The sequence below is a fragment of the Calliopsis andreniformis genome, chromosome 3, assembly GCF_051401765.1.
Source record: "Calliopsis andreniformis isolate RMS-2024a chromosome 3, iyCalAndr_principal, whole genome shotgun sequence".
Taxonomy (NCBI): Eukaryota; Metazoa; Arthropoda; class Insecta; order Hymenoptera; family Andrenidae; genus Calliopsis; species Calliopsis andreniformis.
The window spans coordinates 19,737,005-19,754,427 of NC_135064.1; the positions used below are offsets into that span (position 1 = coordinate 19,737,005).

At 39.3% G+C, this 17,423-nt stretch overlaps 1 protein-coding gene and 1 long non-coding RNA gene across 2 annotated transcripts; one reads left to right on the forward strand and one right to left on the reverse strand.

The window, feature by feature from the left end:
• Position 1: 1 nt before the first annotated feature.
• On the reverse strand, positions 2 to 15,578 carry LOC143188928 (uncharacterized). The gene is made up of 2 exons (XR_013003592.1): positions 15,377 to 15,578; positions 2 to 86 (listed from the first exon to the last, which is right to left on the reverse strand). It is a non-coding gene; the product is annotated as an uncharacterized LOC143188928 (long non-coding RNA).
• LOC143188920 (uncharacterized) lies at positions 1,779 to 14,478 on the forward strand. Its single transcript, XM_076393443.1, has 7 exons — positions 1,779 to 1,996; positions 4,042 to 4,132; positions 9,343 to 9,546; positions 9,615 to 9,756; positions 9,936 to 10,135; positions 10,562 to 10,714; positions 12,393 to 14,478. The coding sequence occupies exons 1-7, from the start codon at positions 1,963 to 1,965 to the stop codon at positions 13,684 to 13,686; spliced, it is 2,118 nt and encodes a 705-aa protein (XP_076249558.1). The 5' UTR covers positions 1,779 to 1,962; the 3' UTR covers positions 13,687 to 14,478.
• Positions 15,579 to 17,423: the final 1,845 nt, after the last annotated feature.

A 17,423-nucleotide genomic window follows, 5' to 3' on the forward strand; every position in this document is an offset into this window, starting at 1 on the left:
TTTATAGTCTCACTTGAAATAGCAATTCTGAGGTTATGTTTCTCATTGGCGTCATGTTCTTCGACCATCTACATAACACAACACAACTGTAAGCAACACATCACATACTATATAATATCACACACTAACTTAATAGGTGACAATGTGACGTAATAAAGAACAATTTGTGAAAAATGTAAATTCTTATGCATAATTTCAAAATTTTTTATATTTAGAAACGTTTTAATAATGAAAAGCTTAAATAATACAGGTCCCAAGATTTTGAACTCGAAGGAATTTAGAAATATTGAAATTCGCGCCCAAGAAGCTTACAAAGGAATGCAGAAGGAATGTGACGGTTAAACAAATTGCTTAAACGTTGCCAAAAGCAATTCAGCGAATGTAGACAACGAATATTTAAAATTAAAAATAAACACTGATACTAGCTTTTTGGCGAAGTGTACACAACTATTAAATATCGAAATGGAAAATTATATTGATAAATATTTTTTTTCGAAAAGCCACAAAACGTTTCTGTTTTGATTGTAAATTATGATCATACAAAGATAGAATGCGTCTTTGATGGGAATAAAAAATTAAAATCATAATTGATAAAATTTTCGTATATATAAATTATGACGAAATTGACATATAAAAACAAAATGGTAAAAACGAAATAGTCTATAAGACGTCAGGCGATAGCAAAGTATAAAAAGAGCGTATCAAAAATAATCTTTGGCTACGAGAACAAAAACTTTTGCCATTACAAGCCGTGAAATATAACACGCAGTAGAAACAGGCAGATACTGCGCAGACTGTCTGTTCAGTAAAGGTTCCAGTCTACTTCTATTAAGTATCGTATCTACAAAAGTTTTCGTATTTAAGGAACTCTTGGTGCTAATATTTTCGTATTATTTCTTTATAAGTAATTCCATAGACGTATCGTAAAAAATATACTTATGTTCGCTAGATAACTAAAAAATATGGAGATAACATAAAAAGAAATGTTTTCCTTATTTTTATGAAGGATATCTTTAATTCACACATAGTCTGCAGGTAATTGCAAATAGCTAAACAGATAGACAATATTAATCTATAAGCAATTCGCAGACTATCAATTAACATTAACTACTACTTAAAGCTGGACCAAGGCGTTTCGATATCAGTTAAAGTCCAAAAATTAAGGCGACTACACTAAAAGAGTACAGTATTTATAAGTACAGTACCTCTATAAAGTTTACAGTACGTCTACTGTAAATTCTCATAAAGATCAACCTTTTCATTACATTGTATAACTACTTATACACTTTCCTGCTCAAAATCCATAAAATAATTCCATACATAAATGATCGTGTTCCAACAACTTCTATATACAAAATTCCAAATAAAAATCCTCAAAGACTTAGGAACCCAATGACACCAAAAACTGGCTACCTATAAACGATCAAAGTTCTACTTTTTTTCACGGCTGTACCGTTTCAGAACTGTTGCGACGCCGGTCGCGGGGCCACGTGGTTCTCAAATCGTGCCTCGATCTTCCAGCTCGCCATCCCCGTCGAACTTGAGGCCGTCGTTCGTCGTCGATCCATAGTCGATATCGAGGCCGCGATGGAAAAGTCGCTCGACGGTTGTTCGAGGAAAGGAGACAGGGTCGATCGAAGGTGGTTGGCCGCGAAGCGGGCGGGAACAGGGGGGCGTCGAGGAACGCCACTGGCCACGTGACCCGCCAGCCAGAATCCGCGGCGTCCGCCGAAAATCTAAATCCGTCCGAGCCGAGAAGAAGAGGCAGCCGCCGTCGACGGCGGCCACCGGGACTCGAGGCGCCCGAGACCACGAACGCGATAGTTAATAATTGCCCTTAGGGTGCAGCGGATCGGCGGAGAGCGCGTGGGATCCGTGGGCCGCGTGCAACCAGCCGACGAGTCGGAGAACGCAAAGTCGTCGGCCTTCTCGGCCCCGCGGGGAGGGCAGCAAGCAGACAGGATGATACGCGTCGACGAGACCGACCCAGTGGGCGGTAAGGGAGACAATACCTGAGGAAACACCCGAGGGAACACCTGGGAACAGCGTCTCGTGGGGCGCGCGGCTCTTTCACGGATAGATATGCAAATCGTGGTGACTGAGGTGAAAGAAAGGAAGGGTCGCTAAACGGTCGGTTTCCTTTGGTCAAGGGATTCTGGTAAAGGAAACGGTCGAGGAAGCATAGAGAGTATACTGGTTCGAAGAGTTCATAGAGAATGCTTGAAGAGCTATCGAAAGCTTGGTGATTCCATTCTTGACGCGGGCCAGTGGTGCAGTGCTTCGATCGTGATTTTTCTTTAAATAAATGCAGTGATTCACTGGAATTTGGAACGATGGGGGAACGCCCCTTGTTTCGCCCGCTGGTTCGAATGATTTCGATGAACCTCGAGCCTTTGGAGGTTGCCACACAACGTGGACCAGGCTGTTTTGTACAAAAGGGTGAAATGAGGTCGCGGCCGGCGCGAAACGGTGCGCTCGTGAAGGGACGCGTGCGGATACTGGAGGGGGATAGAGAAACAAATAATTTTCTCTCGTTTGTCGCTGAAAATTATTTGGGGATACTGACGAGGGGAAATCTGTTCTTTGAGTTCTTTGGATCAAAGGAAAATCCAACAGGTCGTTTTAATTGCTTAGTAATTTATCAATGTTTCTGCTGTTTCTGCGCCTCAGAACCACGACGAACGTTATATGCGCACGATAGGGAATATTACAGCCAGTTCATGTTCAAAAGACAAAAATTGCTAAATTTACCCGCGACACAATTCGGTACATCCGTGTCACTTCCTGAATGTCAGAATTCACGAGTTGGCGAGGTTCCCTCTTAACTCAGAATCATCAAAAAATAGACGATTAACGGGCTGTTTGATTTCCCGTTTAAATCACAGCCGCAGTGCGACGCGTTGCGATCATTTTGAAGTATGAGTATCGCGAGAAACGTGGATCGTGCCGGAAATCGCCGCTCGTAAAGCGAGCTCGAGTCAAATTTCAGCAGCATCAGCTATCGATGCGATCGACGATGCTTCCTTCGAGACTCACGTGCCACGATATTGCTTTGTTCCCAGGCGAAGCGGTCTGTTCCCAAGTTGGAAGATTAAACTATGTCAGTCTGTTCTATGAGTAGAAATAAGGAAAAAGATGTTATATGAACGTGGATCTGAAAATACTTTACTGACAAGCGCTAGTAGCATCATATTGCAGCGTTAATTGTATTGACATATGAATACTGACGCAAGTTTGCGCTTTTATTGGGACTAATCACTTTCACCGATTTAAAATACTAAATACAGCTAGAATAAATAGGTTTTATAAACATCGTCGACCTATTCGTATATCGTAATGTATTCATGTATTTGCTATACTAGTGGCTACTATAGTGTTATCGTCACATTTACATTCTTATATTTTTCCCTATTTCTGCTTAAGAGAAACTGTTTTATCCTTGTATGAACATGAATGATAATATTTGCTATCTGTACATTTTTTCTTTGTACGAGCAAGGAGTTTATAAGTAGGAGACTTCAGAGATCTATTTACAGATCAATAATTCCTTTTCCCCTATTGAAAGTAAATGGGAAAGAAGGCAAAAGGATAGTCGCGAGAAATACAGAGAATTGAAATGACTAGTACTAGTGACTTTTAGTGTTAGTTACTAGCAGAACTAGTCACTAATGGAGCTAGTCACTAGAAGAACTAGTTAGTAATAGAATTAGTTTCCAGTAGAACTAGTCAATAGCAGAGCTAGTTATCAGTAGAGTTAGTCATTACTAGGACTAGTTACTACTAGAATCAATCGCTTCTAGAACTAGTAGAGCTAGTCACTAACAGAACAGATTACTAGTAGATCTAGTCACGAGTAGACCAAGTTACTAGTAGAGCTAGTCACTCATAGAATTAACTATGTATTAGTAAAGCTAGTCCCTAGCAGAACGATTTACTAGTAACCCTAACCATTTGTTAATTTAGTTACTAGTAGATATTAGTAGATGCTACAAGAATTCGAAACATCAGGATTTCCTATAATTCCACGTTTTCGTTTTCCAGAGATCGAGCCAAGCTTTCCCTACCGAGATGTGACGATACGTCGAGGCGTAGAGTTCAAGGATCACTATGACATCCAATCAGAGATCGGACGGTGAGTGATTGCGCGCGACGATGGCTTCCTTTGATTCGCGTGCTTATGTACATGCGTATTTTTATTGTTGACAATACATCGTGCCAAGGACAACTGCGATCGCCGTCGACCGCAGAATCGCGTCGCGAAGGAGATTTTCGATGTACGTTTGGTCGCGGTGGGAATGTCGCGCAGAAATTCGCCACGCGTAGCATTCCAGGGCCGATATCCGCATTAATAGGAGCTCTGAAGCGAGTTTATGCACGTTCGAGCTAAATCGTTGGAAATGTCGTGGCGGGCCGCAGTGCTTGGCCACGCTGTTCCTGAATTTGACACAATATGCGTGCAGCCATTGCACAACGATTATACAAGCTGCCATGAAACTTGAATACACGCGCGAGGCGGTGGGAAATATTCTAGGAAGAGGTGACTGCTGAAAGGGCTAAATTGAAGGCTGTCTCTTTCTCGGTAAATTGAGGATCTTCAAGCTGTTACAGTTTTAGGAAAAATTAAATGCTTTCAAAGATTTCACATTTTAATGTGGATAAAACTGGTTGGTTTTTTCTTCTTCACTTTCAAAATCACCTAAAGTTATAAGTAGACTGAGTAAAGATTTGTTTCATCTTCTACATGATATAAAGTGTATTTAATTTCCGATGTATTGTATAGTTTTGCATAGAATGTGAAATCAGTATTTTCCTGCCAAGAGGAAAGGAAAAATGAAGAATTTTTTTGATAATTCTATTTTGTTTTCTACTCTGAATATAACGCAACCAAAGAGAGAGAGGAACGATGTCCTTTGTGAAAGTAGAGAAAAAATTCTAGAACCTTGACGTGTTTATTCCTTCCGGCGAGCGTAGTATTCCTGTCTTGTATACATCGTAATCTTTTGGTTACTATCCGCGTGTACCATTATGAATGAGGCTCGAGTTTGAATGGCCTTTTCATACAAAACAGCTGTCTCCGCGAGCTCGGTAAATTTACGAAATAATGTTTGCTCGTCTAAGTTAAATGTTACTTTTGTTGTCGTTGCACTGTGGAAACATTGTGCAAGACATTAATAAATATCCTGATCTTGGAGGAAAGACGAGTGTCTATCGAGACGTAGTTTACAAAATAGGTTTCAAGATTGTGCGATTCGAAGGGTAGGATTTTTATTTTTAATCGAGATCGAATGCCGAGACACAATAGCGATCGTGTATCGGTACCACGAGCAGAGGTATTGACGAATGGACCGATGCCAAAGGTAAGATCTGAATGTCAATGACAACCTATTAGTGAACCATCAATTCTCAATGGTCACCCCCGATTGATGGAGGCGCACATTGCGAGGACTCCTTTTAATCTCGTTGTACTGCATCAGGAAGACACAATTAGGAAGATATCCAATCATTTAAATTGGACCTAATATTATTTAGTAATAGACTGACTTTTATATGAGCAACTCATTTGTCAGATCGATTAACGAAATTTAGAAGTTTTGAATATAGAAAGTTCAGTGTTAAACAAGTACTTTGGTATTAAAATTTAAAAAAATTCAAAAAGTGGAGTTAATCACTTTGGCCTGTGAACAGTTCATACACCTAATAACTATTATTATACCTAGTTAGTATTATTCAGCAGTTAGACTGATTAATAGATATTACACCATAAATTTCCAGAAACCATTCCTTGTATTCTAGCTATTACTATCCTTACTAATTACCAACTTTATATTATTTCCTAATCTGTCACTATCCCAAAATTTCAAAATCATCTAATCAAGAATATATGCAGCACACTTCTAACATATACAGCACTCAATACCACAAGAATGAACATTCCATTTAAGCCTCTGCATTCATAACTAAACGCCTCGAATCATGAATCACAGAACATCCTCCGCCGCGTGAAACGTGCTCCTCTACTACGTCTGAAACATTCACGATCATTCAGCGTTCTGCGATACGTTGTACGCGTAACCTCCATAAATCATGTTTTCCAATTAACTCGAATCGCTTCTATTTTCCGCCAATCGCGTTATTGAATTGGCCACTTTCCATCGCAGCCACGATTTCGCGTGAGTCACGTGCAGCTAGATGGCGAGGCCTCGCGAACGCTTGTAAAACTCGCTTTTCAGTAAACGACAACTTCATATTTAATATTTAATAGACATAACGAAATAGAAAAATTCATTGTGTCCATTAAAACCCACAAAACTGTGCTAATTATGAAAGTGGTCTAAATTAAAACTCCAAAAAAATTGAATTCATTACTCACTTAATATCACCTCGATTTACGTTACAAAATTAGCGATAAATTCAGCTTCTTCAGAGGTTTTACTTCGACCACTTTCACAATTACCAGCACAACTGTCGTTCACCGATTGTCGGTCGTGAGCTTGGCCTTCGTCGACGAGAGGATCGAAGGCGGTTCGATTCGGCTCACGGGTTGATAACGTTGGAATGCAACCCCGCCAGTACACGTCTCCGCCGTGTAATCAAGGTCTTCGTGCATCTATAAATAATGCATTTTTCGCGGCGAGCGACGTTCATGCGTCGGTCGTCTCGTCGGGCGTCGCTCGGACACCGGGCGTCTCGACGCATTCGACACGCGGCTTCGATCGAGCGTCAACAAGCAACACTGGGTGATTCGTGCCTTGCACCCTGATCATAGATCATTTCGAGTTGGAATTTTTGTTTGTTGCGTAAGGTAGTTGACCCAGTAGTCGGTCACTTAGTAGAGACGCTGATTCTTTTAATGAAAAAATACGTTTAAGCTGAAGAAAAAAGAGCTTCTTTTAATAGTCAATTTACATCATTTAAATTAGTAATATTTACTAGCAAAAAAGAATTTAGTAGCTATGTCTAAGGTACTTGACTCGATACTCATTTAAAACCCAGTAGTCAATTACTTGAATAAACAATGGTTTTAAAGCACTTACTTAGTTACATATTGTATGATACAGTGAGACATCTAAACTTATTCTGTGATCAATTTGAGAACATTCTAGTAATGCTATTTTATTATTTATTGAAGTGATAGACTACTGACTGTGTACTGATCGAGTACTGGGTCAACTATCTTAAACTGGATCAACTATCTTGCCCAAAAATTTTAGTAAACTTTTCCCTCTGTATTGAAGAAGTATTTTATCAAAGTCGAGACTATTTGCTATTGATCATACAAGGGAAGGACTTTTAAAGTTATTTATTTCAATTCCTTGAATTGAAAATTTGTCGTGGCGCTACGTCGTTCCCTGGCAGATGCTCCGTTTTGATAATTCGTTATTCCGACCCTGTTGTCTATGGTATGCTCTACTAACTCACTGACTCACTAACTTGGCTTCGTGACAGCCGTGTTATAGGTTACAACACTACGTCCTGGCGAGCCGAGAGCGAGGGTGTAACCTGTTGGCACTTCCTTCGAGCTTTTGTCATTACGTGGAATTTTTTTCTCGTCCATGAAAATTCCTCTCATCAAGGTTGAACGCTGATGACGTATTCGTCTGACGCTTGCGATCGAGACAGATGAAGACTGAGGAATTCTTCCATTATAATTAACTCGAGGTTCATTTGGCTAGAGGCTAGACAGTTATAGGAAAATTTTTCAAGTTAAAAAGGTTTCACGATACTGAAGGATGTTTCGACTCCTAAGTGTGTCGCTTGGCACAATAAAATACAATAAATTCTAGGTTTGCGCAGCTGTCTAAGTAGTATTTCGTGTGCTAGTGTTAGGGACTACACGTTATCATAATGCATACACTGTAATTCATTTTGGATAGGTAACTGACATTTACTACTGTTGCGGATATTGTTGATTCCTGTGTTTAATTTTACATATCAGTGAATTCTAAATCTATTATAATAAAAATAAAGTACCACTAACACAAAAATCGGGGAAAATATACTGCTCACAAAAATAATGGCATACAAAAATTTTGGCTGAAAATTGGCCAACTTCGATTGATTATAACTCTGCGAAAAATCATCTCCAAACCACGATCTCTTTTTTATATTAAAGCTTGAACTCTTAGCTTTAGGGTACTATGTCTGGATTTTAGGTTCAATAGCACATTTACTATTGCAACACCTTAAATCTGAGGGCATGTTTATCGTATTGAAAATAACAAAGTTTGACGAGACGCACGAACTTCCTAGAATTTTTTTCGGAGATACCGCTTGCAAGAGCATAAAATACAATCCTTCCCCTTTAATTTAAAAAAAAATTTAAGTCGCTACGATTTTTTTTCACAAAGTTACAGCATTTCAAAATAATCCCTGCATTTTTGTCATGTGTTGGCACTACCCCATGCGCTGTAAAAATGCAAGGGTTACTTTGAAGAGCTGTAACTTTGCGAAAAAAAATCGCAGCGACTTAATCTTTTTTTTAAATCAAAGAAGAAGGTCTCAACTTTATTCTACTTTAAACGATATTTCCAAAAAAAATTTTAGCGAGTCCCTGCGTTTTGTCAAACTTTGCAATTTGCCGTATCGAAAATTATCAACTTTGACGGGATGCACAGATTTGCAAAAATTTTTTTCGGATTTGCCACTTATAGCAGCATAAAATTGGAACCTTTCCCTTTAATTTAAAAAAAGAATCAAGTCGTTGCGATTTTTTTTCGCAAAGTTACAACACTTTAAAATAACCCTTACATTTTTACAGCGCATGGGGTAGTGCCAGCACATGACAAAATGCAGGGATTACTTTGAAATGTTGTAACTTTGTGAAAAAAAATCGTAGCGACTTAAATTTTTTTTTAAATTAAAGGGGAAGAATTGTACTTTATGCTTCTGCAAGTGGCATTTCCGAAAAAAATTCTAGGAAGCCCGTGCGTTTCGTCAAACTTTGTTATTTTCAATATGATAAACATGCCCTCAGATTTAAGGCACTACAGTAGTAGAGGTGCACTGAATCTAAAACTAAGGTCTAGTATTTTAAAGTTAAGACTACGGGCTCTAATATAAAAAAAAAGATCATGATCCTACGATGATATTTCGCGGAGTTATCGTCAGTCAAATTTTGCCATTTTTTGTCCAAAATTTCTTTGAGCAGTGTTTATTGTCACTAGAATATTCCCATATTTCCCTTTGACGAACTTTTTATTAGCACGAAATTTCGAGTTCATAACGAATAAATACTGAAGTTCCTTCCCCAAGTGAATCGTCTGAACGATTCAAATTGTTTCAATCCCGACGAACAGAGGCTAGCCGTGCAAACGCGTGAAACGAGATCGTCACTATTTGCAGAGGAAAATTTGGCACAGTTTATCGATGTAAGGAGAAAGTGAGCGGCCTAATGCTCGCCGCGAAGGTGGTGAACACCGCGAAAAAGGAGGACAGGCGATCCGTGGAGAGAGAGGTGGAAATAATGCGACGGCTTCAGCATCCCCGATTGATTCAGCTGTACGATGCCATCGACACGGGCAAACAGATATACGTTATTTTGGAGCTGTAAGTCCCTAATGTCGTAAACGTATTCAGCAGCGAGAGAGCACGTACAGTTATTTTCGTGTTTGAAGGATCGAAGGTGGTGAACTGTTCGAGAGGGTGATAGACGACGACTTCGTATTGACCGAGCGCAGTTGTGCTGTCTTCATGCGACAGATCTGCGAGGGCATCGAGTTCATCCACCGACAAAACATATTGCATCTCGATTTAAAGGTATCGTATGCTGGTAATTCTTGCTTCAAAGGGGGTGGGATGTTACTGATGAGTTTTAATGCATCCCTATGCATTAAGGTTCATTTAATTATAGCTGTAATAGATGTTTGAAATTGTAACAAATCTCTGAAGTAACTCAAGTATCTAGACTCAACATCTGACAAATTCTCTATTTACAGCCGGAGAATATATTGTGTCTGACGAAGGAAGGAAACAGGATCAAAATCATAGACTTCGGTCTCGCGAGAGAGTACGATCCAAAGAAGAAGCTGCAAGTTCTATTTGGCACGCCTGAGTTCGTTGCACCGGAAGTCGTAAATTTCGATCAGATTGGTTTTGGTACGGACATGTGGAGTATAGGCGTCATCTGTTACGTACTGTAAGTCTCCTCACAATTTCCATTTTACTCGAATCCAAGTTTCACTTACTTTTCTATGAAAGAAAAGAATGTGGAAATACTTGGAACAAGGGAACTATTACTGTACCCTTTTATTTTAACATATAACAAATTGTAACAGTCTCACATTGAAAACTTGATTTCATTAAAAAACAAATATTTTCAATTTAACAGTGCTACACCTTGTCATATATTAAAACAAAAGGGGAAGAGAGTACAGTAATGGTTCTCTTACCTTATTCAAAGTATTTCCACATTTTTAGTTACATAATATGAATACAAAAGGGGAAGGGCACACTAATTTGCACCTTTACCCTATAGTTTGGAGAAATTCTTCAAACAGCTATGAGGAAGACTGAGCACAACTATAGAGGACGATTTCAAAGACCAATTAAAAATGTTTTCCAGACTATCTGGTCTGTCTCCATTCATGGGCGACACGGACATCGAGACAATGGCCAATGTGACCATCGCGAAGTACGACTTCGATCACGACGCCTTCGTGGACATATCGGAGGACGCGAAAGACTTCATCCGGTGTCTCCTGGTGAAAGAAAAAGAGTGCGTACCGTTTGTTATTCTTGATAGAGGTCACACGATGGAAAAGTGACGCGGAGGACTCGTGCAAAAATATCTGCATGCGTCACTAATCACGACGCGTCCTCGCGATCGACACCAGTCGAACCTGGACACTGATGCGTTTGCACATGATTAACGACGTAACTGCCCACATAACAAAATAGAGGAAAGACGTTGACGTTAGACCCGCTGCCAAGAAAATTCGGGACGGTCGCCTCCGTGGAATACACCAATAATCTGCGTTTCGATTTAGCTTTCGGAATCGCCTGGCGTATTTTATCCTCCTGATTGAATAATCTGACGCCCTGAATTATTCGGATTGTATTCAGTGACGCATTGAATATTTTTAATTTCGACGTATAATCCTCGTTTACATTTCTGGATTGTCGTCGATATTATTAAACGAGGGTATATTGAATCTTTTAGTACATGGAGTAATGAATTATAAATTTGCAGTATATTATGCAAACAATATATCGTATTACGTTATAGAGGATAAAGGTAATTCTACATGATAAAAATGAGAGAAAAATCTACTGATCTTCTAAACTATTTTTAGTCAAATTTATATATTGCAATAGAATGCTGCAATTTTATGGTACATTACCATGCATGATAAGGATTTTGTTACCTGATTTTTTAACGCTTCGGAATAAATATAGAAGAATAGTAAATTTAAAATGAAAAAAGTAAAGGTTATTGAGCAGAGTAATCAAAACATTACAATATTTGCTATTATTGGTACCGATATCAAAACGACTCCTTTTAATTCAGTTATCTGGACAGTTACATCAGTATTTCTCGTTGTAACTCTTTCAAAGTTAATTCTTCGACTTTCTCTCTCTCCCTTTGTGTCTGATTAATCCCAAGCATGCAATCTTCATTATCGACATTTTGCTTTTCACTCAAAAAACTGTTCCTTCAAACAAAAAGTGAAACGATATAAAAAGTCACTTCATCGAACCGTTTTGGATCCTCCGACATTCCATCGGCGACTGAGCGTGTCAAAGTTCCAAGTGACGAGTGACGTTACGCTTTTCGCTACGAAACTACATACGTGGATACGTCGAACAGAAACGTTGACTCTCGTTCTCAGGGGAAAACGAGTTGCTTTCACGAACGATGTTGTGCGTTCACGAACAGTCTTTCCTGTATCACGTTTGGCGACCTGCTGCCCCCGAAAACTCTGCCATCCCGGACACGATCGACCAAGGAAGCCATCATTCGATTTCCGTAGCACTCGAGACGCGTGTCTGGCACTGATAGATCCACTCAAGCCCCGTGGAACGCTTTTTCCATCTCACCATCCACACAATTCGCCCCCATCGACGAAACCACCCAGACAGTTTCTTCACGTAATGAACAAAATGAAAAATTTCAAGGAACCCTTAGGACCCAAAGACTGCTCAAGTTCATATCGACAGAACCAGTAAAATACTTCATATCGATCGTCATAGTTACCCTCCTCAAACACTCAATCATGCCACCATAACAAGAAAGAATACTTAAATTGCTCCTTAAAAAGAGAACGCCCTGTAAGATATCAAACATGCCAAACACAAGATAGGAAGCGAGAGAGAGAGGGGGAGAGAGAGAAAGAAAGAGAAAACGAAAGTACGAGCCGAGGCGGTGCTCACGAAGGGGCTATCGAATCTTTCAGAAAACGAATGTCAGCGGCTGAGTGCAGGGAGCACCGTTGGTTGGCGCGAAAGCCAGGGCAGCAGCAGCAGGTCGAGCAAACGGTGACAGTGGGAAGACGAAGGTCAGAAATCTCCGCGCAAATGCTGAAGATGCCGCGGGTGCGGGACCCCAACGCAGCGGAGCTCGACCTGGCCAAGGAAAATCTGAGGCTGTTCGTGGAACGCTGGCGGGAGCATCCTGACAGTCCCTATCTGATCGATTTCCCTCAGTGGACGATACCCCGACGAAGCTCGATTCTCGAAGAATCGGTATCACTGAGGGCGTACAGCCCCTCCCCATGCGCCAGTATCTGTAGCACCCCGTCGGAGGGAGCCGACAGCCCGACCCAGGACAGCCAAGGCTTCCTGAGGGTGCCCAACTTCGGGCTGAGCTTCGAGAGGAGGGCCTCCGAGGGTGTCGCCATGGAGAAGCCCAGAGGCGACCCAGCGAGCCAGATTGTCTTGGCCGAGGAGATAATCAAACTCTCTGAGCACCTACGGGCCATCGCCATGGGCACGTGCATGAAATCCAACGAGGAGGATGCACGACCCTCGGACAGCCCTTCTAGCAAAAAGACAGAGGCAACGGAGAACGGAGGCAAGGCTGACCGAAACGGTGTCCACTCGAGGAGCAACGGGCTGGTTGCTAACGAGAATACAGAGTGTAACGAGATTACGGAGAAGCTGTCGAGCATAGTGAGACACAGGAAGTTAAATGGGACGACGTTCCATAGCAGTCGTAGTTTCGACAAGTACACGGAGACGAATTCGGGCAACATGTTCGCGACGTTGAAGAGGAGCAGACAGATTCCTGAGGGCAAGGGGGCTAGGAAGGAGGATGACAGAACGTCCCAAGGGGAAGCTAGTTCTGCTACAGCGCGAGAGGAAAGTTCGAGCAAGGAGGCTGCTCGGGTTCCAGGGCTAGTTGAAGAAGAGATGGATTTGACGCCACCTTGGCGACGTCCACGTGTGAAATACTTGTTCGGGGAGACCAGTCGGGATGTTCCACGGATTTCCGGGCTCCGTAATTTACACAAGAGCCTGAATCTCGACGAGCCAACTAGCACGAAGGATTTGCTGTTACATTTGTTGGAGGAGTGGGACGAGGTGGCTACGAGACCTTCGTCTGTTGGCAGGAAGTCGGTCAGCGTGGACTGGGGCGGGGAGGAGAATGTCGGCAGGAAGACGATGAACTCTTTGGCGGAGTACTTTCAGTCGAAGCAACAGCAGTCGACGTCCTCTGGCGATTCGACGTCGCAGAGTTCGATACGCTGAGGGTGTTTGTGTCTCGGATTCGGTGACTGCCGAAGGACCTGCTTGCTATTCTCGCGATGGGGGTTGTTGTCGCGGAGTTCTCAGGGCGTGCAAAGGGAGTGTTCGATGAAGACATTGGATTGCTTGATATGCGTTTTCTTCTTCAAATTTGTATACAGGGCGTTCCATTTAACTTGAGCTTCTTAAATATCTCGTTTGTATGTACTTGGTGAGGAGGAGAAATGTTTCAGTATGAGGGGAACGTAATTTTATGTTACTGCAATTTTTTTAAGTGGGCATGTAAAGGACATATGAAGGTCAATGTAAAGAAAAAATAAAAGTTGACCTTATAACTTTTGTCAGCTTTTGTCTGAACAATTTGTTTGACATCAAAAGTAATTGTAATATTTAAGTTGCTCAAGTTAGGTGGAACACCCTGTATAGCGAAAAAGACTTTGGCGCAGTATTTCCTCGTTATAAAGTCGAGGCTGTCTACCTAGGTTTATGGTACTATTTCTTCATTCTTTCGCCTCTGATAAGAGAGAAATCTGTTACCAACATATGAATTGATTACAGAAAGATTCCCCTTATTTCGTATGAGTTTTTTACTTGCAAATTGAATCTTATATATGTTAAATTGAAGTGCTTATAGTGGAATTTTTATTATAAAAAGAATATTAATTTTTTTCTATAAAATTAAGATTTCTACTTTCACTACAACTTCTTCAATATTTAATATGTACATCGACCCTTTGTTCTCTGATGTACTATTGTTTTTCCAATTTTAACATCTGATATTTAACGAGCTTACTAAAAACTGAATTTTTTTAGTATACAAAGGGTTGAACATCGACTTATCCATTTTAAGTAAAGAACATCAAACTAAAAGAAGCATATCAAATAGCTAATGTTATCGAAAGTTCGACAGCAATACATTGAGAAGTACGTCTATTTATTATGTATAGTACTTGTGCATTCGTGCACGCATATTTTATTTATACGATAAGTTATGTTACGCGATAATACATCGCGGTCACATTTCTGGGCATATATCCTTCATTTATTGACTTATTTATATTATAAATTTAATATAAAAAATCATGAAACCGAAAACTGTGGATAATTTTATTTCACGTATACCTGTACTCAATATGATTATTTCTATAAAAGAATATTTTCAATCAAAATTATACGATAATTCTTTAAGTGCTGGTGTTTCAAAGATATCAAGATTATCTTTAGTAGGTCAAATAATATTTCTGTTATAACGAGACAGAATTCTTTAAATAGATAGAAAGATTTATAATCACGCATTATTCTCGCACTAATCGTAAATTGCACACATTTTTCGCACTTTCATCGTCTCTTAACATCGTAAGTGTTACTTTTCAATCAACTCACACCTAATTCGCGTCATCAATAAGTATAGCGTAACTGTGTAGCAAAGGGAGTTAAAATCGTCTTCAATGACTCTACATTTATAGATCACCGTAGTCATCTGGAAAACCTATTTCACTGTTTATCGTATAGTGAATAGAGAACATATTTATGAGAGACCTACGTTAATATATTTCTAATTTCTTATTTGATAAAAAATTTGCATAGTGTTGCGTTATAAGTACATGTAATTTTTTAGTTATACAATTGCGGAAAGATTTCTCAAGAACTGATCTAATTTGAAAGCTACTCGTTAAAAGCTCAAGAGTCTTACCTGTTATTCTGCTTCAGGAAGAGACCAACTGCTGGGAAACTGTTAGAGCACCAATGGCTGGACGTGGCTTTGGAGAACCCGATCTGCAAAGTCAGATTAAAGCGGTACGTCATCAAGAAGAGATGGGTTAAAGCGGTTAACACCATACTGGCGTTAAAGCGAATGGGCGCCCACTTAAATTTAGATCTAGTTTGATACTCTATTTCTAGTTAGTTAATTACCTAGGTTAGACGTTTGAGCAGTACACTAATGAAGAAACAGAGTAATGACTTCTGAGTGATAAACCCGATAAAAGCTCAGCCTACAGTACGTATTTCCAGTGTTGTCTTTTTTGTAATGGTCCAACGCTCGAATTATGTGGAATCAATGTTAAGGTTTTCGTGATATTTTTTTTTCGAGGCGAAATTTGAAAATTGCAATTAAATTTTAACGTCTCGATTCATGTATACGATTATGTACGCAACAGTATTATACATATAATTGGCACTAGGGGTGGTTAAAATTTTGGAAGATGATTATACTGAAATATTATTAGATACATGGTAATCATTTTTTTGTAATTAAGTAAATATAACTTAGCTGTAGTTTAACTCTTATCGTACCCACGTGGACAATTTAAAAATTTGAATACTCGAAAGGTTTAAAAATTCAAAGCTTTGAATGTTTGAAAGTTTAAAATTGGTACGTTTGAGAAATTGAAAATTTGTATTTTAAATATTCAAAAATTTGAATATCTGGAAATTTGAAAATTTAAATCCATTCAAAAAATAGTATTAGAATTCTTATATGACACCATTTTGGTATGCTAAAGGTTTAGAGGATTTTGATGTACGTTTCCTTGTGGAATTCTTTAATAACAAATGTAGTGAATGGATATAGAGAAATAGGTACTAGAAAAATAAGAGCTGGTGTGCTGATTTGTATTTTGCTACATGTATAACGATTTTGCATAGTTAGAAGCATTGAATATAGTTAGGAGCATGCGTCAAAAGAATTGAACTGGAATGATTTACGTATATTGTAATTGTTAATCCATATTGCGGATCGCGAGATTCATATTATTCATGTTCGATTATGTGCACTCATATTATTTGATGTATTCGAAAATCTGACGTAAAAGTCTGTGGTGATGTGGCAGGATAACATAAGTTCAACTTTAAAAAAAAATTAAGCTTATAATACTCCAATAAAATTTTGGTTCAAAATTTCAAACGCCAATACCTCAAAAATAAGAATATGTGACATATGCTATTTTGCTTTATAACCACAAAAATAACGATGGCGCACTCTAGCAGTGCATGATCGAGATCACATAATACTCAAAACATAATATTTAAAATAAATCCATTAACTAATTTTAAATAAAGCTTCATACTTCTGAACACAAAATTGGTATAATAGATAAGAGACATATGAAACTATAATTTTGTAAATAAACTTAATTTTAACAAATTTCGAAGTCTCAATTCATTTTTCAAATACGTCGATTAATAATCTATTTTTTGGTTACTCCGTTATCGATCACATACAATACTTAATTTTCCAAAAAAATTGTGTTGAAAAATGCTGACCATTCGTTATTTACCTAGGCAATTATTCCTGTATCCGTGAATAAATGTACAACGCATTCATCTTTTACGATTTTACGCCAATAAAATGCCGAAAGGTCGACATTGACGCCAGCACCAGTAAAATATACGCCATCGAATTCGAAATTCCCGAAGGCGCGCTACTGTGACTATACGAGTTTCATGGGCGATAGGAATTCGTATTATGTAAATACGCGTATGTAACACGCCAGTGCCTTTAAATAAAGTCTTCTACAGTGTCCCGCAGAACGCAAAACGGCACGATGTTGTGTATTATATTAATAGCCGTAGTTCCACCTGTTGTCTGACATCTCGAGTTCCGAATCGCGGCTCTTCTCTTCCGTTCCTTGTCTAAACAAGGATATGGAATAACCTAACTAGATCGAAGTATCAAAATGGTCGAAATAAATAACAATATTTTTGTGATACTCACTGGTTCTACAAAATTCTTCGAGAAA

Bases quoted from the DNA above. Each gene is read 5' to 3' on its own strand.
- LOC143188920 (XM_076393443.1), top strand. From the start codon at position 1,963: ATGATACGCGTCGACGAGACCGACCCAGTGGGCG. The intron at 9,547-9,614 runs GTAAGTCCCTAA...TCGTGTTTGAAG, and splicing joins ATATACGTTATTTTGGAGCT to GATCGAAGGTGGTGAACTGT. The intron at 10,136-10,561 runs GTAAGTCTCCTC...AATGTTTTCCAG, and splicing joins GGCGTCATCTGTTACGTACT to ACTATCTGGTCTGTCTCCAT.